This window comes from Gopherus flavomarginatus, chromosome 16 (genome assembly GCF_025201925.1).
Source record: "Gopherus flavomarginatus isolate rGopFla2 chromosome 16, rGopFla2.mat.asm, whole genome shotgun sequence".
Lineage (NCBI taxonomy): Eukaryota > Metazoa > Chordata > Testudines > Testudinidae > Gopherus > Gopherus flavomarginatus.
In genome coordinates, this window is record NC_066632.1 from 26,022,720 (window position 1) to 26,040,189 (window position 17,470).

At 66.3% G+C, this 17,470-nt stretch overlaps 2 protein-coding genes across 7 annotated transcripts in view; one reads left to right on the forward strand and one right to left on the reverse strand.

Annotated features, from left to right (window-relative positions):
* The first annotated feature begins 1,891 nt into the window (after positions 1-1,891).
* On the forward strand, positions 1,892-11,656 carry PMEL (premelanosome protein). The gene is made up of 12 exons (XM_050924700.1): positions 1,892-2,001; positions 5,214-5,339; positions 5,607-5,753; positions 6,559-6,699; positions 7,366-7,527; positions 8,045-8,440; positions 8,523-9,023; positions 9,430-9,537; positions 10,041-10,134; positions 10,417-10,619; positions 10,780-10,867; positions 11,322-11,656. The coding sequence occupies exons 1-12, from the start codon at positions 1,938-1,940 to the stop codon at positions 11,479-11,481; spliced, it is 2,190 nt and encodes a 729-aa protein (XP_050780657.1). The 5' UTR covers positions 1,892-1,937; the 3' UTR covers positions 11,482-11,656.
* Positions 11,657-12,131: 475 nt separating this feature from the next.
* Positions 12,132-17,470, reverse strand: part of DGKA (diacylglycerol kinase alpha) — a 31,825-nt gene continuing 26,486 nt past the window's right edge. For 5 of the 6 annotated variants that reach the window (XM_050924694.1, XM_050924692.1, XM_050924696.1 and 2 more), the window contains 8 exons: positions 16,867-16,952; positions 16,707-16,796; positions 16,329-16,489; positions 16,114-16,178; positions 14,827-14,917; positions 13,935-14,124; positions 13,396-13,516; positions 12,758-13,234 (listed from right to left, as the gene is read on the reverse strand). In XM_050924694.1, the coding sequence (XP_050780651.1) occupies positions 12,841-13,234; positions 13,396-13,516; positions 13,935-14,124; positions 14,827-14,917; positions 16,114-16,178; positions 16,329-16,489; positions 16,707-16,796; positions 16,867-16,952 (1,198 nt within the window). In that variant the 3' untranslated portion in view covers positions 12,758-12,840. Of the gene's footprint in view, positions 12,730-12,757; positions 13,235-13,395; positions 13,517-13,934; positions 14,125-14,826; positions 14,918-16,113; positions 16,179-16,328; positions 16,490-16,706; positions 16,797-16,866; positions 16,953-17,470 lie in introns of those variants that run through there. The other variant, XM_050924697.1, reaches the window with a different exon arrangement.

Consider the following 17,470-nt stretch of genomic DNA (forward strand, 5'->3'; position numbering starts at 1 on the left):
CTGCAAAGGTATATAGGCACGTAACTCCCATTAAAATCAATGGGAGTTCAGCATCTAAGTACTTCTGACAATCTAAGTCATACTCAATAACTGCTGTGAATTATCCCTCCCAATCTGTTCCTTTTATTAAAGGGACACCGATGGATTAAAAATGATACATTTCAAAAACAAATTCCCTCCCTTGTGTTACTAATGCCTTTTGCACAGCACACAAGTAACGTGCGGAACTCACTGCGACAAGGTCTTGCCAAGGCCGAGAGCTTACCAGGGTTCAGAACAGGATTTGACATTTGTATTTTTGCTGAGCACTAGCAGATTTTGGAGCCTTCTGGGTCAGTTTCCTCTCTTGAGCAAACATGGGTGATGCTGTCAGGTATTTTCTTAGTGTGACTTGTTTGCTTACAACAGGTACAAAGTTCCTGTTCCCTTGAATGGAAGTTGGAGCAGACCACAGCTTCCTGGTCAGAGAACCTTCCTTAGAGGTTTTTAAGGCCTGACTTGACAAAGCCCTGGCTGGGATGGTTGTGTTGGGGATTGGTCCTGCTTTGAGCAGGTCCCTTCCAACCCTGTTAGTCTATGATTCTGTTAGACACCTGGGCTACAGCACCGCTGCCCAGTCCCCCAGATGCAGCTTTCTCCTGTGTCTCACTTCAGGGACCCACCGAAAATCCCAAAGCAGCTTGATTCAAATCCCTAGTCCCAAACGCCTCCTTTGGGGCCATTAGCCCCCTCAGCTGCCTGCAGGGCTGGCAGCTCTGCCACTGTTGCTCTGTGTGGGAGGGAATCAGGCCAGTCAGTTTCATGTCGGTCAGTTTCGGGCTCTCTCCAGGCTGTGATGGTTGGGTGCAAACAGGGCCGGGGGGAGGGTTATTGCCACGCAACGTGACATTTTGAGTCCCAGCACTAGTTCCATTCAGGGTCATTTCTGAACCAAAATAGTAAACTGGGGTCCCTCAGATTTCCTGCCCTGGTTCTGCTAACTGGCAGTTCTGGTTTCCCTCTCTGCCTAGACCAGGGTGCTCAGACGTGACTTTCCTCTATGTTCACAAGTGAACCGAGCACTTTGCACCCAGAAATCGCACTGATTTAATGTCAGTTGGTTTGAGAATGGATTTAGTGACACCAACCCCCACCTCCACCCCTGCCCCGTATGTGCCTTCGTCTAGCGATTTCCAGCTGGAGCTATCGGTTTCACTTGCATCTACGAACAGACACACACTAAACCACTACGGGCCGGGTTTAAAGCCATGTTTTAAGAGTGTCCACAGATAAAGTTGCACTGGTTTGATTAGACTGGCTTTAAATCACACCTTAACTTAACCAGGCGAAGCTCTGTGTGTTGGCCAGGTCTAAGTCACTAGTGTTATAGGAGCTGCTGGTGGAAGGCAAGCGCTTGGCTTCAGTATCCTGTAGCAGTGAGTTCCACCTGCTAATTGTGTGTGTGTGTTTCACGTTTCCGTTGATCAGGTTTCAAGGTGCTGCCTGTCTCCTTGCTCCTGTATCGGGGAGAGGGGGAATAGAAGCAGCCGGACGCCCCGAGCGAGGTGGAGTCTGCCTTGCTCAGCGCTGGGGTGACTTGTCCCGTAGTGAAGTTGCGTCACAGGTTACTCGTCCCTCCTGTAGTTCTGTGATCATTAGAGACGCTTTCTTCTCAGAGCGGAAACCCGTGTCTGTCCTTCGCCCCGTGAAATTCCAGGCTCTGGCTGGGAGGCAAAACTAGTGAGGCCCCATTGTGCTAGAAACACAAACTTGTGACTGGTTCTCACCCCCACGCCCCACTGCTGGGGTGGGGGGGTGGGGATTTTCCTGAGGGTGTGCCAGGAAAGGGGCGGGGCTATGCAAAGGAGGTGCCTTCTTATACAGAGCGGCTGGGATGCTTCACCTCTCTGCCGCGGGGGTCCAGGCGCGCGGGGCGGGTGCGAAGGACGGGCTGGGAGATGCGGACGAGCTGGTACTTGGTGGCTGCCTGGGCCCTGCTGGCTGCAGCTGCAGCTCAACGCAGTGAGTAGGGTCCCGGGCCTCAGGGTTAGCCATGGGCCTGGAGCGGGGGGAGGCAGGATCTGTAGGGTCTCAGCTGACCCACCCCCGGCCAGTGCAGGATAGATCCCTGTCACGCCTCGTTCCTGACTCCAGAACACAGGGGCGGGGATGGATAAACCCCCCGAGGCTCTGTAGGATCTTAACCTTGGGGATCAAGGGGGGCATTGACCTCTCATGGCCAGCTCGGGAGTCACACTGGGCTTCTCAAATGTGGTGACACCCCCGCTCCCCTGGCCAGATTGCTGTGTGGGGAGGATGGTCCCAGATGAATGGGAGACAGGTCTGGAGGGGGGTGTCTGGTATGCAAATAGGGGCAGTGAAGACCCCAATTGACCCAGACCCCCAGCTCCATCCCTGCAGGGGGGAGCACGTTTCTTGGGGGGTGGGGGTAGGTGCTTTTGGATGCAGTGATGCTAAAATATGAAGGGACCTTAAAGTCCTGTGGGGGGAGGGGGAGCCAAACGACTGTAAAGTTGCCAAGGAGCATGTGTGTGTGTGGAGATGAATATCCCCTATAGCCCCCCCCCCCCCGTAGCAATTCCAGATCTAATGTGCCCCCTTTGGGCATCCAGAGGGTTCCCCCCTGCAGAGGAGACAGACAGACAGACTCCTATGGCTGGGCCAGCTCCCTGGGCTGAGAGTGAGAGCAGAGACGGTGCTAGCCCCCTGGGGACCCCAAACAGGAATATTTAGGGCCCCCCTTGCCCCTCACGCATCCCCAGTGTTTCCACAACCCAGATGCTAGCTCGCTCCACTGCCTGGTCTGCCTATGCCCCGAGCCCCCCGCCTCAAAGCTGGTCTGTGCCAGGCTGGCCTGGGGAGCAGGGTAGGGAGCGGCCCAGGGCAGTGCCAGCCTCGCACCGTCCGTCGGCTGCCCCCAAGCGGCTGCGCAGGGAGACGGGCCGGGCGCCCGCCGGGCCGGTTCCAAGCTGGAGCTGCCGGGTGCTCCAGTGGGTTTAACCCTCCTCGTCCCGGCGTGGCTGGAGCAGGGATGTGGCCCCGCCCTGCTGGGAAGCCTCTTGCCGGATTAACGGGGACCTGGGGGGGCCGGCGGTAAAGCTGAACCGCGTGGGGAGCTGGCTTAGAGCCCCTGCTAATCCCCCTGCTCTGGGCCCCGCGTCTGGCAAGGCTGAATCGGGGCGGGGGACCCAGTGGGGGAACCGACCGCGCTCACCTCCATCCCCATAGTACAGAGGAGGGAGCCTGTGGGCCTGGTCTCTGCTCCCCAAAGGCGGATGGGGAGGAGATGGGGCAGCGGCTTCTGGGTCACCTCCGTACAGCTCCTTGCGCTGTGCCAGGCGCAGGGATGTCTCCACTCCCCCCAGCCCCAACCTACCACTGCAAGGACCCTTCCCCCCACCTACCTACTGACCCCTGCAGTCAGGCATCTGCCCCCCCTCCGATGTTTGCCCCCCTGCAGTTCCCCCCAGCTGACCCTCCTGCCTCCTCCGAGACCCCCTCGCCCTGTGCTGAGAACTAACACTGCACCCGTAGCCGGGGGAGGCCTCTGCTAGGCCATCGGGGGCTGGACACTCGGCCCAGGGGCTTGCAGGGGGATCCCCTAAGCTAAGGGGGCAGGTTTGGGGGGCAGTTGATTCTCCGCCCTTAGCCCTTGTTGGTCTCTCTAGGGCCTGTCTGCAGCGGGGAGCCCCCCTGAAGGCCTTACTTCTCAGTGGAGAGACACTGCGGGGGGGAGGGAGGCTGCCTGTCTGGCCCCATGTCTGCTGGGCGCGGGGTAGGGGTCTTGAAAGTCAGACCCTTTCCCTGGGAAGTCTCCCCTCCTTGCCCAAGCATCCCAAAGCACTTCACTGCCAGGTGCTGAGCCTGACAATGGATCTGCTGATGTACAGTGCCTTTGCTGCTATGGATCAAAATCAAAAGAACGGTGTAGATAAATCTTATTGTATAAGTAGAAAATTACTTAATTTCATACTAGAAATGGATTGATGCTGCAAGTTGAAATGGACTGTTCATTGAAGTTCCAAATGTGGTAGCAAAAAATAGTCGCTGGCATTCCCCACATCGTGCAGCTGGGGAAACCGAGGCACGAAGGGAGACGGGGACATGATGCAATCATACAATGAGTCACCCCAGAACTGGGACTACAGCCCAGGAGTCCAGGCCCCCTGTTCTAACCCACTTTCCCCCACTCCTCTCACAGAGCCAGGCAGAGAACCCAGGAATCCTGACTCCCAGCCCCACCCCTGCGTCAACCACTAGACCCCCCCTCCCTGCACCCCCAGTGGTCACACTATCCAGGTGTGATATGGGAGGGCATGCTTCTGCCCCAGCGAACTCTCCATCCCCCCGTCCCACCCAGGGAGGCTGCCTGGGCCAGCGGTGATTGGGACTTCCCCCCTCCCCACCGAGAGGTGGTGCAAAGGGGGGGCCATTAACCCCACGCTGGCTGGAGCATCCTCCAGCAGGGACTCAGCTGAGAGTCACATGCCAGGGCTCGGCAGAGGATTTAGAGGCCCATGTGATGGGTTTTGCCTGGAGCCTCGAGGGCTGGGTGGGAGATCGGTCACATGCTCCCTGCACAGGCAGCCGGGGCGCAGGGTGTGGGAGGGCCGTGGCCAGGCTGGGCACAGACACCCCACAGATGATGGAGCCTGGGGGCCCATGGGGCTGTCTGCTGGGGCCTGGAGGTGCCTTGGCTAGTCCCCTTCCCGCCCTGCTGCTCAGCCGGGACGCCAGGAGACAGGTGGTGCCCAGGCTGCCGGGGGCCATGAGCCCTGCCCCAGCGGAGGTGCCATGCCCAGTGCTTTGGGGCAGCGACTCTTCCACTGTTCTCCTTGTGGAAACTTAACCGCCCTTCTCCCCTGCAGCCTTCCCACCATGGATTGCAAAGCACCTTGTTCATACTCCACACAAGAGCTGGGGACAGAACCCAGGAGTCCTGACTAAACCTGCCCCCTCCCCTCCCCACTCTAACCCACGAGAGGCCTCTCCCTTCCCAGAGCTCAGCACAGAACCCAGGAGTCCTGGGTTCCAGCCCTCGCCCCACTGGGGAACACTCAAGCTCTGTTCTAGCCTGATCTGCCCCGGCCAGCGACGGGTCTTTGCACTCCCTGGCGGGGGGTCGAGGCCAGGGTCTGATCCTGCCAGCTGGGCTCATGGACTGCCCCCCACCCTGATCCCAGCTCTGGATCTCGGATCCCGTCTCTCTCCAGGGGCCAGCAGCAGAGGCCAGGGGAGTAATCGACGGAACCGACAGCCCTCGGTCGAGGGGTCCTGGAACTCCCAGCTGTACCCCCGCTGGCAGGAGGGCGACCCCCGGCAGCAGAACTGCTGGAGAGGTAGGGGCTGGCCCCTCTGAGCCCAATGCTGTGCAACTGGGGGCTGCGGGTCGGGAGTGAGGGGCACTGGCAGAGCGGGGGGTGGGGGCAGGGCTGGGCTAGCAGGGGGCTGTGGGTCAGGAGTGAGGGGCACCGGCAGAGCAGGGGGGTTAGGGATGAAGGATTCACCCTGTGACAAGCTGGAAACACCATGGGGAGTTGGGGGGGGCTGCACCCCTCCCTTGATCTGCGCCCCACCAGCTGGCTGCCTTCCCCTGTCCCTCCCAGGCGGCACTGTGACCTTTGACATCAGCAACGACGCCCCCACCATGACGGGCGCCAGGGCCACCTTCGCCATTGCCCTGCGCTTTCCCGGCACCCAGACGGTGCTGCCCGACGGCCAGGTGGCGTGGAGCCAGAACTGCACCGTGAACGGTGAGCCCCCCCGTGGCGACGCGCCCGCTCTGGGGCTGGGAGGGGCTGTGGATTTAATCCCCACCCGGTATTTCAGCAGCACGTGGGGTGGAGAGTATTGCTGTGGGGGGATCTCAGCTGTATGCACAGTGTTTCTATATGGGGGGGCAGTGGATCTAGGATTTCTATAGGGTGTGGGGGGGAGCTGGTATTTCTATAGGGAGCTGCTTCGAAAGCCGCCTGCATTAGTCCTCTGGATTTGAAAGGTCCCTCTTGGGGGACTGGACCCCCAGTGCCAGGATGTGCTGACCCCCCTGATTTCCCTGCCCCTGTGGTTGAACCATCTGCCAGTGGCCCCGAGGCCAAGTGGCAGCTCCGGGCTGCATTCAGGGCAGGCGCCCCAGCCCACCCCGTGGTCCCCCGGTGCTGGGGGGCAGAAGTGCTGCTAGTGGCCGTGTGGGCAAGAGCTAAGGGCTCCCAGGCTGGGGTCTAGATGTTTCTCCCCCACCTAGCGCCACTGGATCCACCCAACGGCAACTCCCCCCCCCAGCTCCACTCAGGATCTGCCCCCTTTTCACCCTGCTCCCAGGCCTGGCAGGGTGGTGCGGTGGGGGTGGGGGTGACGCAGAAACAGCTCTGGCTGCCCCTAGGGCAACCCCCTCCCCAGTCAGGGCTGGGAACAGAACCAGGAGTCCTGGCTCCCAGCACCCCCCCTTTTCTAACCACTAGCCCCCACTCCCCTCCCAGAGCCAGGGTGAGAACCCAGGAGTCTGGGATCCGCCCCCCCAAACCAGGAGAGAACTAATGGCCCCCTTCCCTCCTGCAGGTACTCGGGTGAGACAGGGCGACGCTGTCTTCCCAGAGGAGCTGGGTGAGGGCCCTGGTGGCGTCTTCCCTGATGGGCAGCCCTTCCCCCCCAGCGCCTGGGGCAAGCGCAGCAAATTCGTCTACGTCTGGCGGACCTGGGGTGAGAGGCGGCCCCCTGCCCCAGCCCCCGCCCACTGCCCGGCCCCTCCCGGGCCCCCCCTCCACCCTGCAGGCCCCTCGCAGAGGGAGCCCCACAGAAGGCAGGGCCACAGCAGAAGGCTCTGCCCCACGGACAGGGCTGGCCCCTGGCACCCCATGGGCAGAGCTGGCCCCCAGCGCCCCATGGGTGGGGCTGACCCCCAGCGCCCCATGGGCAGAGGTGGCCCCCGGCGCCCCATGGGGAACTCTAGCCTGAGGCTGGCCCCTGGCACCCCCCAATAACCCTCACGGTCTTCTACTCTTCAAAGCCCCCGAACAAACATTATCCAATTACTTCTCCCAGCGTTTCCTACCATTAGGCCAGATGGGGAAACTGAGGCACAGACGAGACCCAATTGCACTCCCTGGCAGAGCTGGGAATACAACCTGGGAGTCCTGGCTCCTGGTAACCCCCCAGCCCCCGCTGTAACCAAGACACCTCCCTCTCCTCCCAGAGCTGGGAGAGAACCCAGGAGTCCTGGCTCCCAGCCCCCTGCTCCAGCCACTGGCGACCCCAGACCACACTGCAGGACCGTCTCCAGTCAGAACTGGGGTCTGGTGCACGTGCCCCCGAGCTCTGCCCCCGCTGTTCCCGCCTGGGCTGCACTCTGACCTCTCCCCCCCCCAGGGCAGTACTGGCAGGTGGTAGATGGCCCCTCCTCGCTGCTGACAGTGGAGACGGCCGGCGTGCCCCTGGGCTCCTATGCCATGGACGTGCAGGTGTATCACTACCGCGGGCACCAGAAGTTCATCCCTATGGGCGGGGCCACGTCCCAGTTCAGCATCACGGGTGAGGCCTGGGCAGGGCAGGGGGCGACTGACCGGGGGCTGCTGGGCGGGAGGGGGCCTGGACGGGTTTCACCCTCATCACCACGGGCTCCTCATCCTCCTCCACCTCCTTGCCCCGTCCCGTGGCCACGGCCTCGCTCTGGGGCAGGCAGGCGGCCCTGCTCACCCCCCACCCCAGAGCAGCTCCCCAGGCAGCTCGGCGGCAGGGTTGTTGGGGCATGGAGCAGGTCCCAGGGCAGGGTGGAGGAACCATGGGTCTGTGGGAGTGGGGGGGCCAGGGTCTGTGGGGTTCCAGGGGGCAGGGGGGCCCAGGTCTGTGGGGCGGGGGGGCCCAGGGTCTGTGAGGCCCTGGGTCTAAGGGGTGCAGGGGGGGCCAGGGTCTGTGGGGCTATGGGTCTGTGGGGGCACACCCCAGGGTCTGTGAGGCCCCAGAGGGCAGGGGGGCACCGGAGTCTGTGGGGCTTCAGGGGGCAGGACCCCTATCACAAAGGTCTGGAGTCTCCCTGCCCGCCCCCCAGACCAGGTGCCCTTCGCCGTGGACATCGCCCAGGTGCTAGACGTGGACCGGGGTGACCGGCACTTCGTGCGGAACCGAGCCGTGGCCTTCAGCATCCGGCTGCACGACCCCAGCCACTACCTGCAGGCCGCCGATGTCTCCTACTCCTGGGACTTCGGGGACCAGAGCGGGACCCTCATCTCCCGCGCCAGCACGGTCACCCACACCTACCTGGAGGCCGGTCCCGTCCGGCCCCGCGTGGTGCTCCAGGCTGCCATCCCCGTGGCCTGCGGCAGCACCTCGCCAGCGCCCGTCGTGGACCCCACCACGGCCCCCCCGGTGCAGCCCACCTCCGCCTTGGCTCCAGCCAGCCTGGCGCCCAGCGGGGGCCCCACGCAGACCCTGGTGCCGAGCATGGGTAAGTGGCGGGCATGTCCCTGGGGCTGGGCTGCGGGTGCCAGCCTGGAACTGGCTGCAGCTCTTGCTATCTCTGCCCACAGTGCCTATCGCCACGGCCGAGCCAGCAACGCCCACAGCAGGCCCGGCCTCCGTCCCTGCCAGCCCCGCGGAGCCTGGCACAGGCGCCACCCTCCCCAGTGCTGCGACCCCGGCCGCCGCCAGTACCACAGCTCCCACCCCTGCCTTGGAAACTGGCACCATGCCCGCCATGGCACCTGAGTCCGTGATCACTGTCGTCGCCTCCGGCTCAGACCTGGCCGTGGCTTCTGTGGATCCACCGCTCCCTGCCTCTGTCTCTGCCACTGGGGACCTGCCAGGCACCTCGCCACCAGCATCTGCGTCCTCCATGGCCAACGTGCCGGGCACCTCGCCACCAGCATCTGCGTCCTCCGTGGCCAACCCACCGGGCACCTCGCCACCAGCATCTGCATCCTCCATGGCCAACGCGCCGGGCATCTCACCACCTACGCTTGCGTCCTCCGTGGCCGACCCGCCGGCCAGCGTGGCAGGAACTGTGGCCAACACTAGCTTGGAAGTGGCAAGTGGGTGCCCGCCTCGCGTGGGGGGGTCCCACGGGGCTGACCCAAAAGATCCCCCACGCTCCAATGATTTCAGGGGTCCAGTTTGGGCCTGATCTCAGGCTGTAGGGGGCAGGGTCCTTGCCCAGGCTGCCTGGGGATTGAGGCTGGTCAGTGTCCGGGCTGGGCCAGGCCAGAGAGGCTCGTCTTAGCCGGATATGGGGCCCTGGTTCTGAGTGCTGCGGGTGCCCGGGGGTGGAGGGCAGCGGGTTGCGGCTGTGCCTGGGGTGGAGGGAGAGCCAGCATGGTCCCAGGCCCAGCTGCCGGAACCAGGACAATGTCGGGCGTCCCGTGCTGTGACCCAGGGGGCTCATTGGGTGGGCCAGGCCTGGCCGGGGGAGTCTCCTTCCTGTCTCTTGTCTCTCAGCAGACGTGGATCCTGCCGCCCCCGAGACTCTGGTGCTGGCCAAGCGGCAGGCGCCTGCCAGCTGCCTCCTGTACCGATACGGCACCTTCTCGACGGAGCTGGAGATCGTCCGTGAGTTGGGGCCCGGTGCCTCCTGCGCTCGCTGCCCCCAGCCCAGGGTCCCAGCAAGCCCCTGGCCCCGAGCAATGGGGGGGCCCAGGCTGGCCACAGGGCAGTGACAAGCCACAAAGCTCCGGGTGTGGGAGGGGCCGTTCCAGCCTGGCGGGGCTCGGGGCAGGGGGCACTGGTGAAATCAGGGGGCTCCATGGTCCCTGGGGGTGAGTCTGCACTAGGGCCTGGGCTGAGATTCACCCTGAATGGGGGGCTACCCTGCCCCCCCATGTGCTCGGGAATGGGGCACAGTGCAGGGCCCCCCAGTCGTTCCCATGCCACCCCCTATATCTGGACCAGAGCAATGGGCACTGGGCTGACCCCGCTGCTGGGCTCTGTCCATGGAGGAGAGGGGGCAGGCTGCTTCCAGGGGAGCGGTGGGTTCCCGAGATGACCGTGGCTGGGCAGGGACAGGTATCAGGGCAGGGCCCGGCCGTGCCCCCCCTAATGCCCGCCCGTTGCAGAGGGGATCGAGAGCGTGGAGATCGTCCAGGTGGTGCCACTGGCCCCGGTGGCGGGCGAGAACGCCGTGGAGCTCACCGTGACCTGCCAGGGGAGGTAGGGGGCACCGGGGGGTGGCATGCGGGACGGGCAGGGCTCCAGCTGGCAGGGCGGCTTCATGCACCAACCTCCCTCACCCCAGGGCCTGGAGCCCAGCCCCACCCTGCAGCAGAACCTCACAGCCGGGCTTGGGGAGATCCCCTGGGCCAGGCCACCCCCAGCATAATCCCGTCCCCCCCAGCACTGGGGCAGCCCCCACGCCTGCTGGAGCCTGGCTCCCCGGGGCACCTGGCCCATCCCCCTCCCCCCGGCCGTGCCTTACCTGCCCCCTCCCCCCAGCCTGCCGGACGAGGTCTGCACCACCGTCTTGGACCCCACGTGCCTCACCCCCCAGCAGAGCGTCTGCAGCCCCGTGCCGCCGGCGCCCGCCTGCCAGCTCCTGCTGCGCCAGGCCTTCAACCAGAGCGGTCTCTACTGCCTCAACGTCTCGCTGGCCAACCCCGCCAGCCTGGCCGTCGCCAGCACCCAAGTCAGCATCCGAGGTAGGGCCTGGGTTTGGGGGGGGTGGCACCTCCCTCCTGGGCGCTGGGGAGCTTGGGGCCGGAGAGGGGGAGGGTAACGGAGAGGCTGGCTGGCCCCGTCCTGCCAGGTGCTGAGCTCGGCCCTGGCCCCACCTCAGCGCTGCCTGTCTGTGCCCTGCAGGTGCCGATCCCGCCGCGCCCAGGATCACACTCATCGTGGGGCTCATACTGGTGGCCGTGGCCCTCGGCGCCGCGTCCTACACCTACAGGTGAGACCATCCCCTGGCCGCTTCGTCCGCCGGGGCCACACCAGGCCCAGCCCGGTCCCGCTGCTCCCAGAGTCAGGGCACCAACTGGGCCCCCCTGCAGCCCAGCCCAGCAGCACCCACATGCCCAGCTAAGATCAGGGCTCCCTCCAGGGCTGGGCACTGCCCAGCATCCCCTGGCCACGATCAGGGCCCCACTGGGCCAGGCCAGCCCCAGCTCCTGCCCCGAAGAGCTTCCCTGCTGCACAAAGGGAGGGTTATGAGCTCTCAGTTATGGAGGGGGAAACTGAGGCACAGTGCATCAGTGGCAGAATTAGGGCGAACCCAGCTCCCCGCTCTGTAGGCTGCCCTCTGTGGAGCCAGCCCCCATGTGGTGGGTTTTTTTTTGGGGGGGGGGCAGTCCTGAGCTCCAGCTGGCCAGGTATGACCCTACCCCCCTCTCTTTGCTGCTTGACAGGCGTGTGAAGTACAGACCCCTGCCTGCTGGCCCCACCTGCAGCCCCCTGCCCCGGGCCTGGCTGCCCGACCGTGCCGCCCTGCGTCTCCTCCTGCGCCAGGCCTGGGGCACCGCGCCCACCGGCGAGAGCAGCCCCCTGCTGAGCGGCAACGTGGTGTAGAGACGGCGATGCCCCCCGAAGGACCCGGCCCCAGAGCTCCCCGGCCCGGCCCCTGCTCCTGACACACCCAGCCCCAGAGCCACCCTGCTCCCTGCCCCCACAGCATGGGGGGAAGGAGGGAGCCCCCCCTCAGCTGGGGGGTGCCCGTGTCCTTACCAGCTATTAAACACACAGACTCCCGCCTGCGTCAGCTTGGTTCTGTCCACGCCGGGGAAGGTGCTTGGTGAATGCTGGGGGGGGGTTGAGATATTCAGGACCCAGCACCCCCAATGTGGAGTCAGCCGCCCCCAGCCCCCCACTATAGGTCATGCTTAGCACCCTCCTTGGCAGGGGAAGGCAAAGCAGGGGGCAGGAAGGTGTCCGCAGGGACTGGAATGGAACCCAGGCGTCCTGCAACCCACTGTCCCCTGCCCCCCAGAACTGGGAGTAGGAACCCAAGTGTCCTGCGACGCTGTGAGCCCAGCCCCCACCCCGTCCCCCGGGCAGCGCTGCCTCTAACCCCAGCCCACCCCTCTGGGCATGTGATGGGCACTGGGCTAGGGGCGCCCTGGTCAAAGCCATGGCCCAGCACCTGGGGCCCCGGGGCCCACCCCCCCCGAGAACTGGGGTCTGTGCCCCCCCCCCAGAACAGAGACCACGGGGGCGGGAGAGAACAAAAACTCCGACCTTTATTAGTAAGATGAGGCACTTGAAATCTCAAGGGTGGGGGAGTGTTGGACTGTGGGGGCAATAAATAGGGGGCTGGAATGTAGGGTACACAGGGGCCCAGCACGCTGCTGCCCCCCACTCCCCGCAGGGGCCAGAGATGCACAGGAGGGGCAGGTACATACGCCCTCCTTGCCCCCATCACGGGGCAGAAACAGCAGAGAGGAGGGTGGGCAGCGGGGGCCAGCGCACAGCAGCAGGGGGGGGACAGACCAAGGCCCCTGCCCAGCCCCTGCTGGCTACCACGGACGGCCCGGGCTGACAAGCAGGGGAGCTCATGCAGGGAAGGGGCCCTGGCTGGCGGGGCCGCAGGTGTGACCCCCCCATGATGCAATGGGTCTATACAGGACATCCAGGCTGCAGCGGGCTGGGGGTTGGGCTGTCCCCTGCTCCGAGCCAAGGTGGTCGGATTGGGGGGGTCCTTGTCCCCCAGCTGGGCCCCCCCTATGACTCATGGGGCCCCTTCTTGATGCCAAAGAAGCTGGAGGAGCGGGGGGGCGGTGCCAGGAGCATGGGCGCCTGGTTCTTGTGTGTGATCCTGATCTGAAAGAGAGAGAGTGGGGGAGGATGTGCTGGGGGGGGGCCCTTCCCCCAGCTCCAGTCACCCCCCCTCAGGTTCACTGGTAATGAACCTGCCCTCCCCCTGGCACCTGGCTATGGGGGGCGGGTGGGCTGCCAGCACTCCAGCCCCATAGCTCCGAACTGCACCAACACCTGCCCTTCAGCGAGCGAGGAGCCCCCCGGGGCCCCAGACCCACTCCAAACGGGCCCAGTCTCTGCCCGGGGTGGGCACTGGAGCCGACTGCCCTGGCCCCCAGCAGCCCCCTGGCGGCCCCGACTCCCTTCACACCCCCGATGGATTAGCGGGGCGGGGGGTCTATTGAGGCCTCTCGCAGGGCCTGGGAACGCTGCAGGGGCCCCGGATCCCCACTGCTGGGAGGCAGGGCTGGCTCGGGAGCACAGGGGGACCCCGATACGACTTCTTACCGTGCAGGGTGGCTGCATCCAGGGCTCCCCGTCGATCTGCATGGGCAGGCATTTCAGGGTCCTGCGGAGACCCCGGTGTGAGACAGGAGCACACCCCCCGGCCCCCCGCAGGGGCTGGGACCTTCCCCCACATGTGGCGGGTCCCAGGAGGGGGACGCCAGGGCTGAGCCTGCCCTTGGTACCACGGGGGGCCGACTGCCCCGGGGACCCCCCAGCGCTCACCGCAGCGTGATCTCCGAGCACTTGGCCAGCCGCTTTCCTGCGCTCTTCAGCCCCGTGTAGATCTGCCCCATCTCGATCACGCCCTCCAGCCCCACCACTTCCAGCCGCCTGTCGCTCAGGTCTGTGGGCAGCGAGGGAGGGAGGGGCCGTCAGCGCTGGGCCCCCTGCTGCCGGGGGCCCGGGGATGACTGAGCCCAGCCCCCACACCCGGGTCTCCCCAGCCAGCTCCGGGGGCCGGCGGACGAGTCCTCAGTGAGTGGGGCTGGTCAGCGGCACCAGGGGGCGGGGGTGCACGGTGTGCCCCTGCTCTGGGGAGCTCCCCTCCCACCCCCCCCATAGGCTGCTGTGCCTTTAAGGAGGCGGGGCTCTAATGGCTCCACCTAGTGGGAGGAGCCAAGGGGGGAAGGCAGGCATGGGGGGGGCCGTGCTGGTGTTCATGCAGAATTACCCTGAAACCTGCCTGGGGGCCCACCCCCCACCTGCGCCTAAGAGGTGGCCCCACCCCCGCTCTGCCTGAGGCCCCGCCCCCCGCCCCGCACCTTGCACGCAGGTCTTGAGTGTCTCCGGGTCGGTGACGGCCTGGGGCTGGCTCCCCCGGCCCGCGTTCCGGGCCTCGCCCAGCGGCTTCTTGGTCTCGCCCCAGAGGTTGGAGCCGCCGTGCATGCTGGGGATGTTGAGGACGGCGACCCCCGAGAGGGCTCCACTCAGGTCCAGGGGTTGCCCGCAGCACTGGGGGGGGCAGAGCCTGAGTTACCAACCGGGGACCTCCTTAAACCAGCCCCCACCCCTGCGAGGCCTTGCGGCTCGCCCGGCCGATGCGCCAGCCCTGGGCTCTGCCAGCAGGGGGCGCTGGGGGGGCAGGAGCGCCGGCTGGGGGGGAGCTTCCAGCTCCTCCAGCCCCGGGGCTCTGCCAGCAGGGGGCGCTGGGGGGGCAGGAGCGTCGGCTGGGGGGGAGCTTCCAGCTCCTCCAGCCCCGGGGCTCTGCCAGCAGGGGGCGCTGGGGGGGTGCAGGAGCGCCGGCTGGGGGGGAGCTTCCAGCTCCTCCAGCCCTGGGCTCTGCCAGCGTGGGGTGCTAGGGGGGGCGCAGGGGTGTGTGTGTGGGGGTGCTCCCAGCTCCTCCAGCCCTGGGCTCTGCCAGCTGGGGGTGCTAGGGGGGCGCAGGGGTGTGTGTGGGGGTGCTCCCAGCTCCTCCAGCCCTGGGCTCTGCCAGCTGGGGGTGCTAGGGGGGCGCAGGGGTGTGTGTGGGGGTGCTCCCAGCTCCTCCAGCCCTGGGCTCTGCCAGCGTGGGGTGCTAGGGGGGGCGCAGGGGTGTGTGTGGGGGTGCTCCCAGCTCCTCCAGCCCTGGGCTCTGCCAGCTGGGGATGCTAGGAGGGCGCAGGGGTGTGTGTGGGGGGGTGCTCCCAGCTCCTCCAGCCCTGGGTTGTCCCTCACCTCAATGGTCAGATATTCCTTCAGCTTTTTGCAGGTGGCGAAGATGGTCTCGGACGTGGCAAATTCAAAATACCAGAGTTTGTTCTTCATCCTGGAGAGGAACCAGAGCCCACAAACCCCGGGTGGAAAACAGACCAAACTAAACCACAGCAGGGGGCGCTGTGGGGGCGGGCAGGGCACTGGGGGGAGGGGAGCGCCTGGCTATTCCTGTCCCAGCAGGGGGCGGTGTGGGGGCGGGCAGGGCAGGGCACTGGGGGGAGGGGAGCGCCCGGCTGTTCCTGTCCCAGCAGGGGGCGGTGTGGGGGCGGGCAGGGCAGGGCACTGGGGGGAGGGGAGCGCCCGGCTGTTCCTGTCCCAGCAGGGGGCGCTGTGGGGGCAGCAGGGAACTGGGGCAGAGAGGGGAGCGCCCAGCTGTTCCTGTCCCAGCAGGGGGCGCTGTGGGGGCAGGGTGCTAGTTGTGGCTCCTGGCCCATCTCATTGGGGGGTTTCTTGGGGGGGGGTCACCATTGTGATGGGCGAGGTCCTGGCTATGGACCCAGAGTTGCTGCCCCCCATGGGCTCCCCGGGGCTGGATCAGCCGCTCCGAGCTTCCCTGCGCTCCAGCTGGGATCCACATGGGACGCCAGGCCCCCCCTCCCAACCTCTGGGAACCCCTAGGCTACAGTGCAGCAGGCAGCCCAGCCCCTGCCATGCCCCCACCCCGCCAGCCCCTACCCCCAGCCTGCCCCTGCCATGCCCACCTGCCCCATCGCCCCCTGCCCCGCCAGCCCCTACCCTCCAGCCTGCCCCTGCATGCCCCCGCCCTGCCGGCCCCTACCCCCAGCCTGTCCCTGCCATGCCCACCTGCCCCCTCGCCCCCTGCCCCTACCCCCAAGCCTGCCCCTGCCATGCCCACCTGCCCCATCGCCCCCTGCCCCTACCCCCCAGCCTGCCCCCCTTGCCCCCTTCCCGGCCGGCCCTTACCCCCCAGCTTGCCCTAGTCCCCCGCCTCGCCGGCCCCCACCCCCCAGCCTGCCCTTACCATGCCTCCGCCCTGCCGGCCCCTACCCCCCAGCCTGCCCCTGCCATGCCCACCTGCCCCATCGCCCCCTGCCCCGCCGGCCCCTACCCCCCAGCCTGCCCCTGCCATGCCCACCTGCCCCCTCGCCCCCTGCCCCGCCGGCCCCTACCCCCCAGCCTGCCCCTGCCATGCCCCCGCGCCGCCAGCCCCTACCCCCCAGCCTGCCCCCCTTTCTTCCTGCTCGGCTGGCCCCTACCCCCCAGCCTGCCCTAGCCCCCCCCGCTCACCTGCTGTTGAATTTCTCGGGGTACTTCTCCCGCATGAGGTGGAAGCGGTGAGCGATGGAGGCGTCCTGGAGACGAGACAGACGCAGTCAGAGCCCAGCAGCTGCCCCCCGTGGGGGTGACACCGACCAGGCTGGGACAGGCAGAAGGGCCTGAGCATCCTGGGGGCCCCCCCAAACCACCCCGCTCCTCCCCGGGCTGGCCCCCCCCAGCCGTACCACGCCAATGGAGAAGTAGTTGTTGATGATCTCGTAGGGGACGGGGTCCCCCTTCTCCGCGGGGTTCTCAGGGGTCACGTGCACCAGCCACCGGTCCATGGGCAGGATGCTGCTGCTCTCAATGTCCTTCAGGATCTTCCCCAGGTTCTCCCCGTCGTAGCCTGGGGGCGGGGGCAGGGCGTCAGGGGAGGGGTGATGCCAGGTGCCCCCCCCCAAGGGGGGCCGGAGGCAGAGATGGGCAGTGGTGCCCCAGCTGGGCTGAGCGGGGGGGGGAGGGGGAATCTGGGCAGGTCGTGCCCGTTGCTCTGAGGGGGTCGGGGGTGCCAGGCCAGGCAGACCCATGGGCCCAGGTCTCCCCCCGGCACCCGCGTCACTCACCTCCCCCCCAGCGCAGGCACCGCGCCAGGTCGTTGCCGGTGCCCAGCGGGAGCACGGCCACCGGGGGGCGCCGGGGCAGGTTGGCTTTATCTGCAACGAGAGGGGGATGGTCAGTGGGGGGGGGCGGGTTACTGCCCCTCCCCCTCCAGCTTCCACCTACCGATGGCGTCCAGGATCCACCCCACGGTGCCGTCCCCCCCGCACACCAGGATCCGGAAATCTGGCACGTCCCGGAAAAAGTTCAGCCTGAGAACAGAGACACGGAGCTGGGTCAGCGCCGGGGCCCGGATTCCCCCCCACCCCCGATTCCCTGCCAGATCCTCCCCAAGGGTCAGTTAAACCCTGACCTGCCCTGGGCTCCCCCCCAGCTCTGCCAGTGCCCCTCACTCCTGACCCGCAGCCCCCTGCTACCCCAGCCCTGGGCTCCCTGCCCCCCCCAGCTCTGCTGGTGCCCCTCACTCCCGACCCGCAGCCTCCTGCTAGCTCAGCCCTGGGCTCCCTGCCCCCCCAGCTCTGCTGGTGCCCCTCACTCCCGACCCGCAGCCCCTGCTAGCTGAGCCCTGGGCTCCCCTCCAGCTCTGCCGGTGCCCCTCACTCCTGATCCGCAGCCTCCTGCTAGCCCAGCCTGGGGCTGCCAAAGCCCTCACTCGGCCGATGCCATTTGACCTTTGCCCCCACCCCATTCATGCTCTGGAGCTGCCCCGTGGCGTTGCAATGTGGGCAAGAGTCCACTAGGAGCGGGGCAGAGACCCACCGTGAAAGGC

Coding starts and splice junctions, on each gene's coding strand:
- PMEL (XM_050924700.1), top strand. CDS start 1,938: ATGCGGACGAGCTGGTACTTGGTGGCTGCCTGGGCCCTGCTGGCTGCA. Junction 2,002..5,213: donor TGCAGCTGCAGCTCAACGCA/GTGAGTAGGGTC, acceptor GTCTCTCTCCAG/GGGCCAGCAGCAGAGGCCAG. Junction 6,700..7,365: donor CTACGTCTGGCGGACCTGGG/GTGAGAGGCGGC, acceptor TCCCCCCCCCAG/GGCAGTACTGGCAGGTGGTA.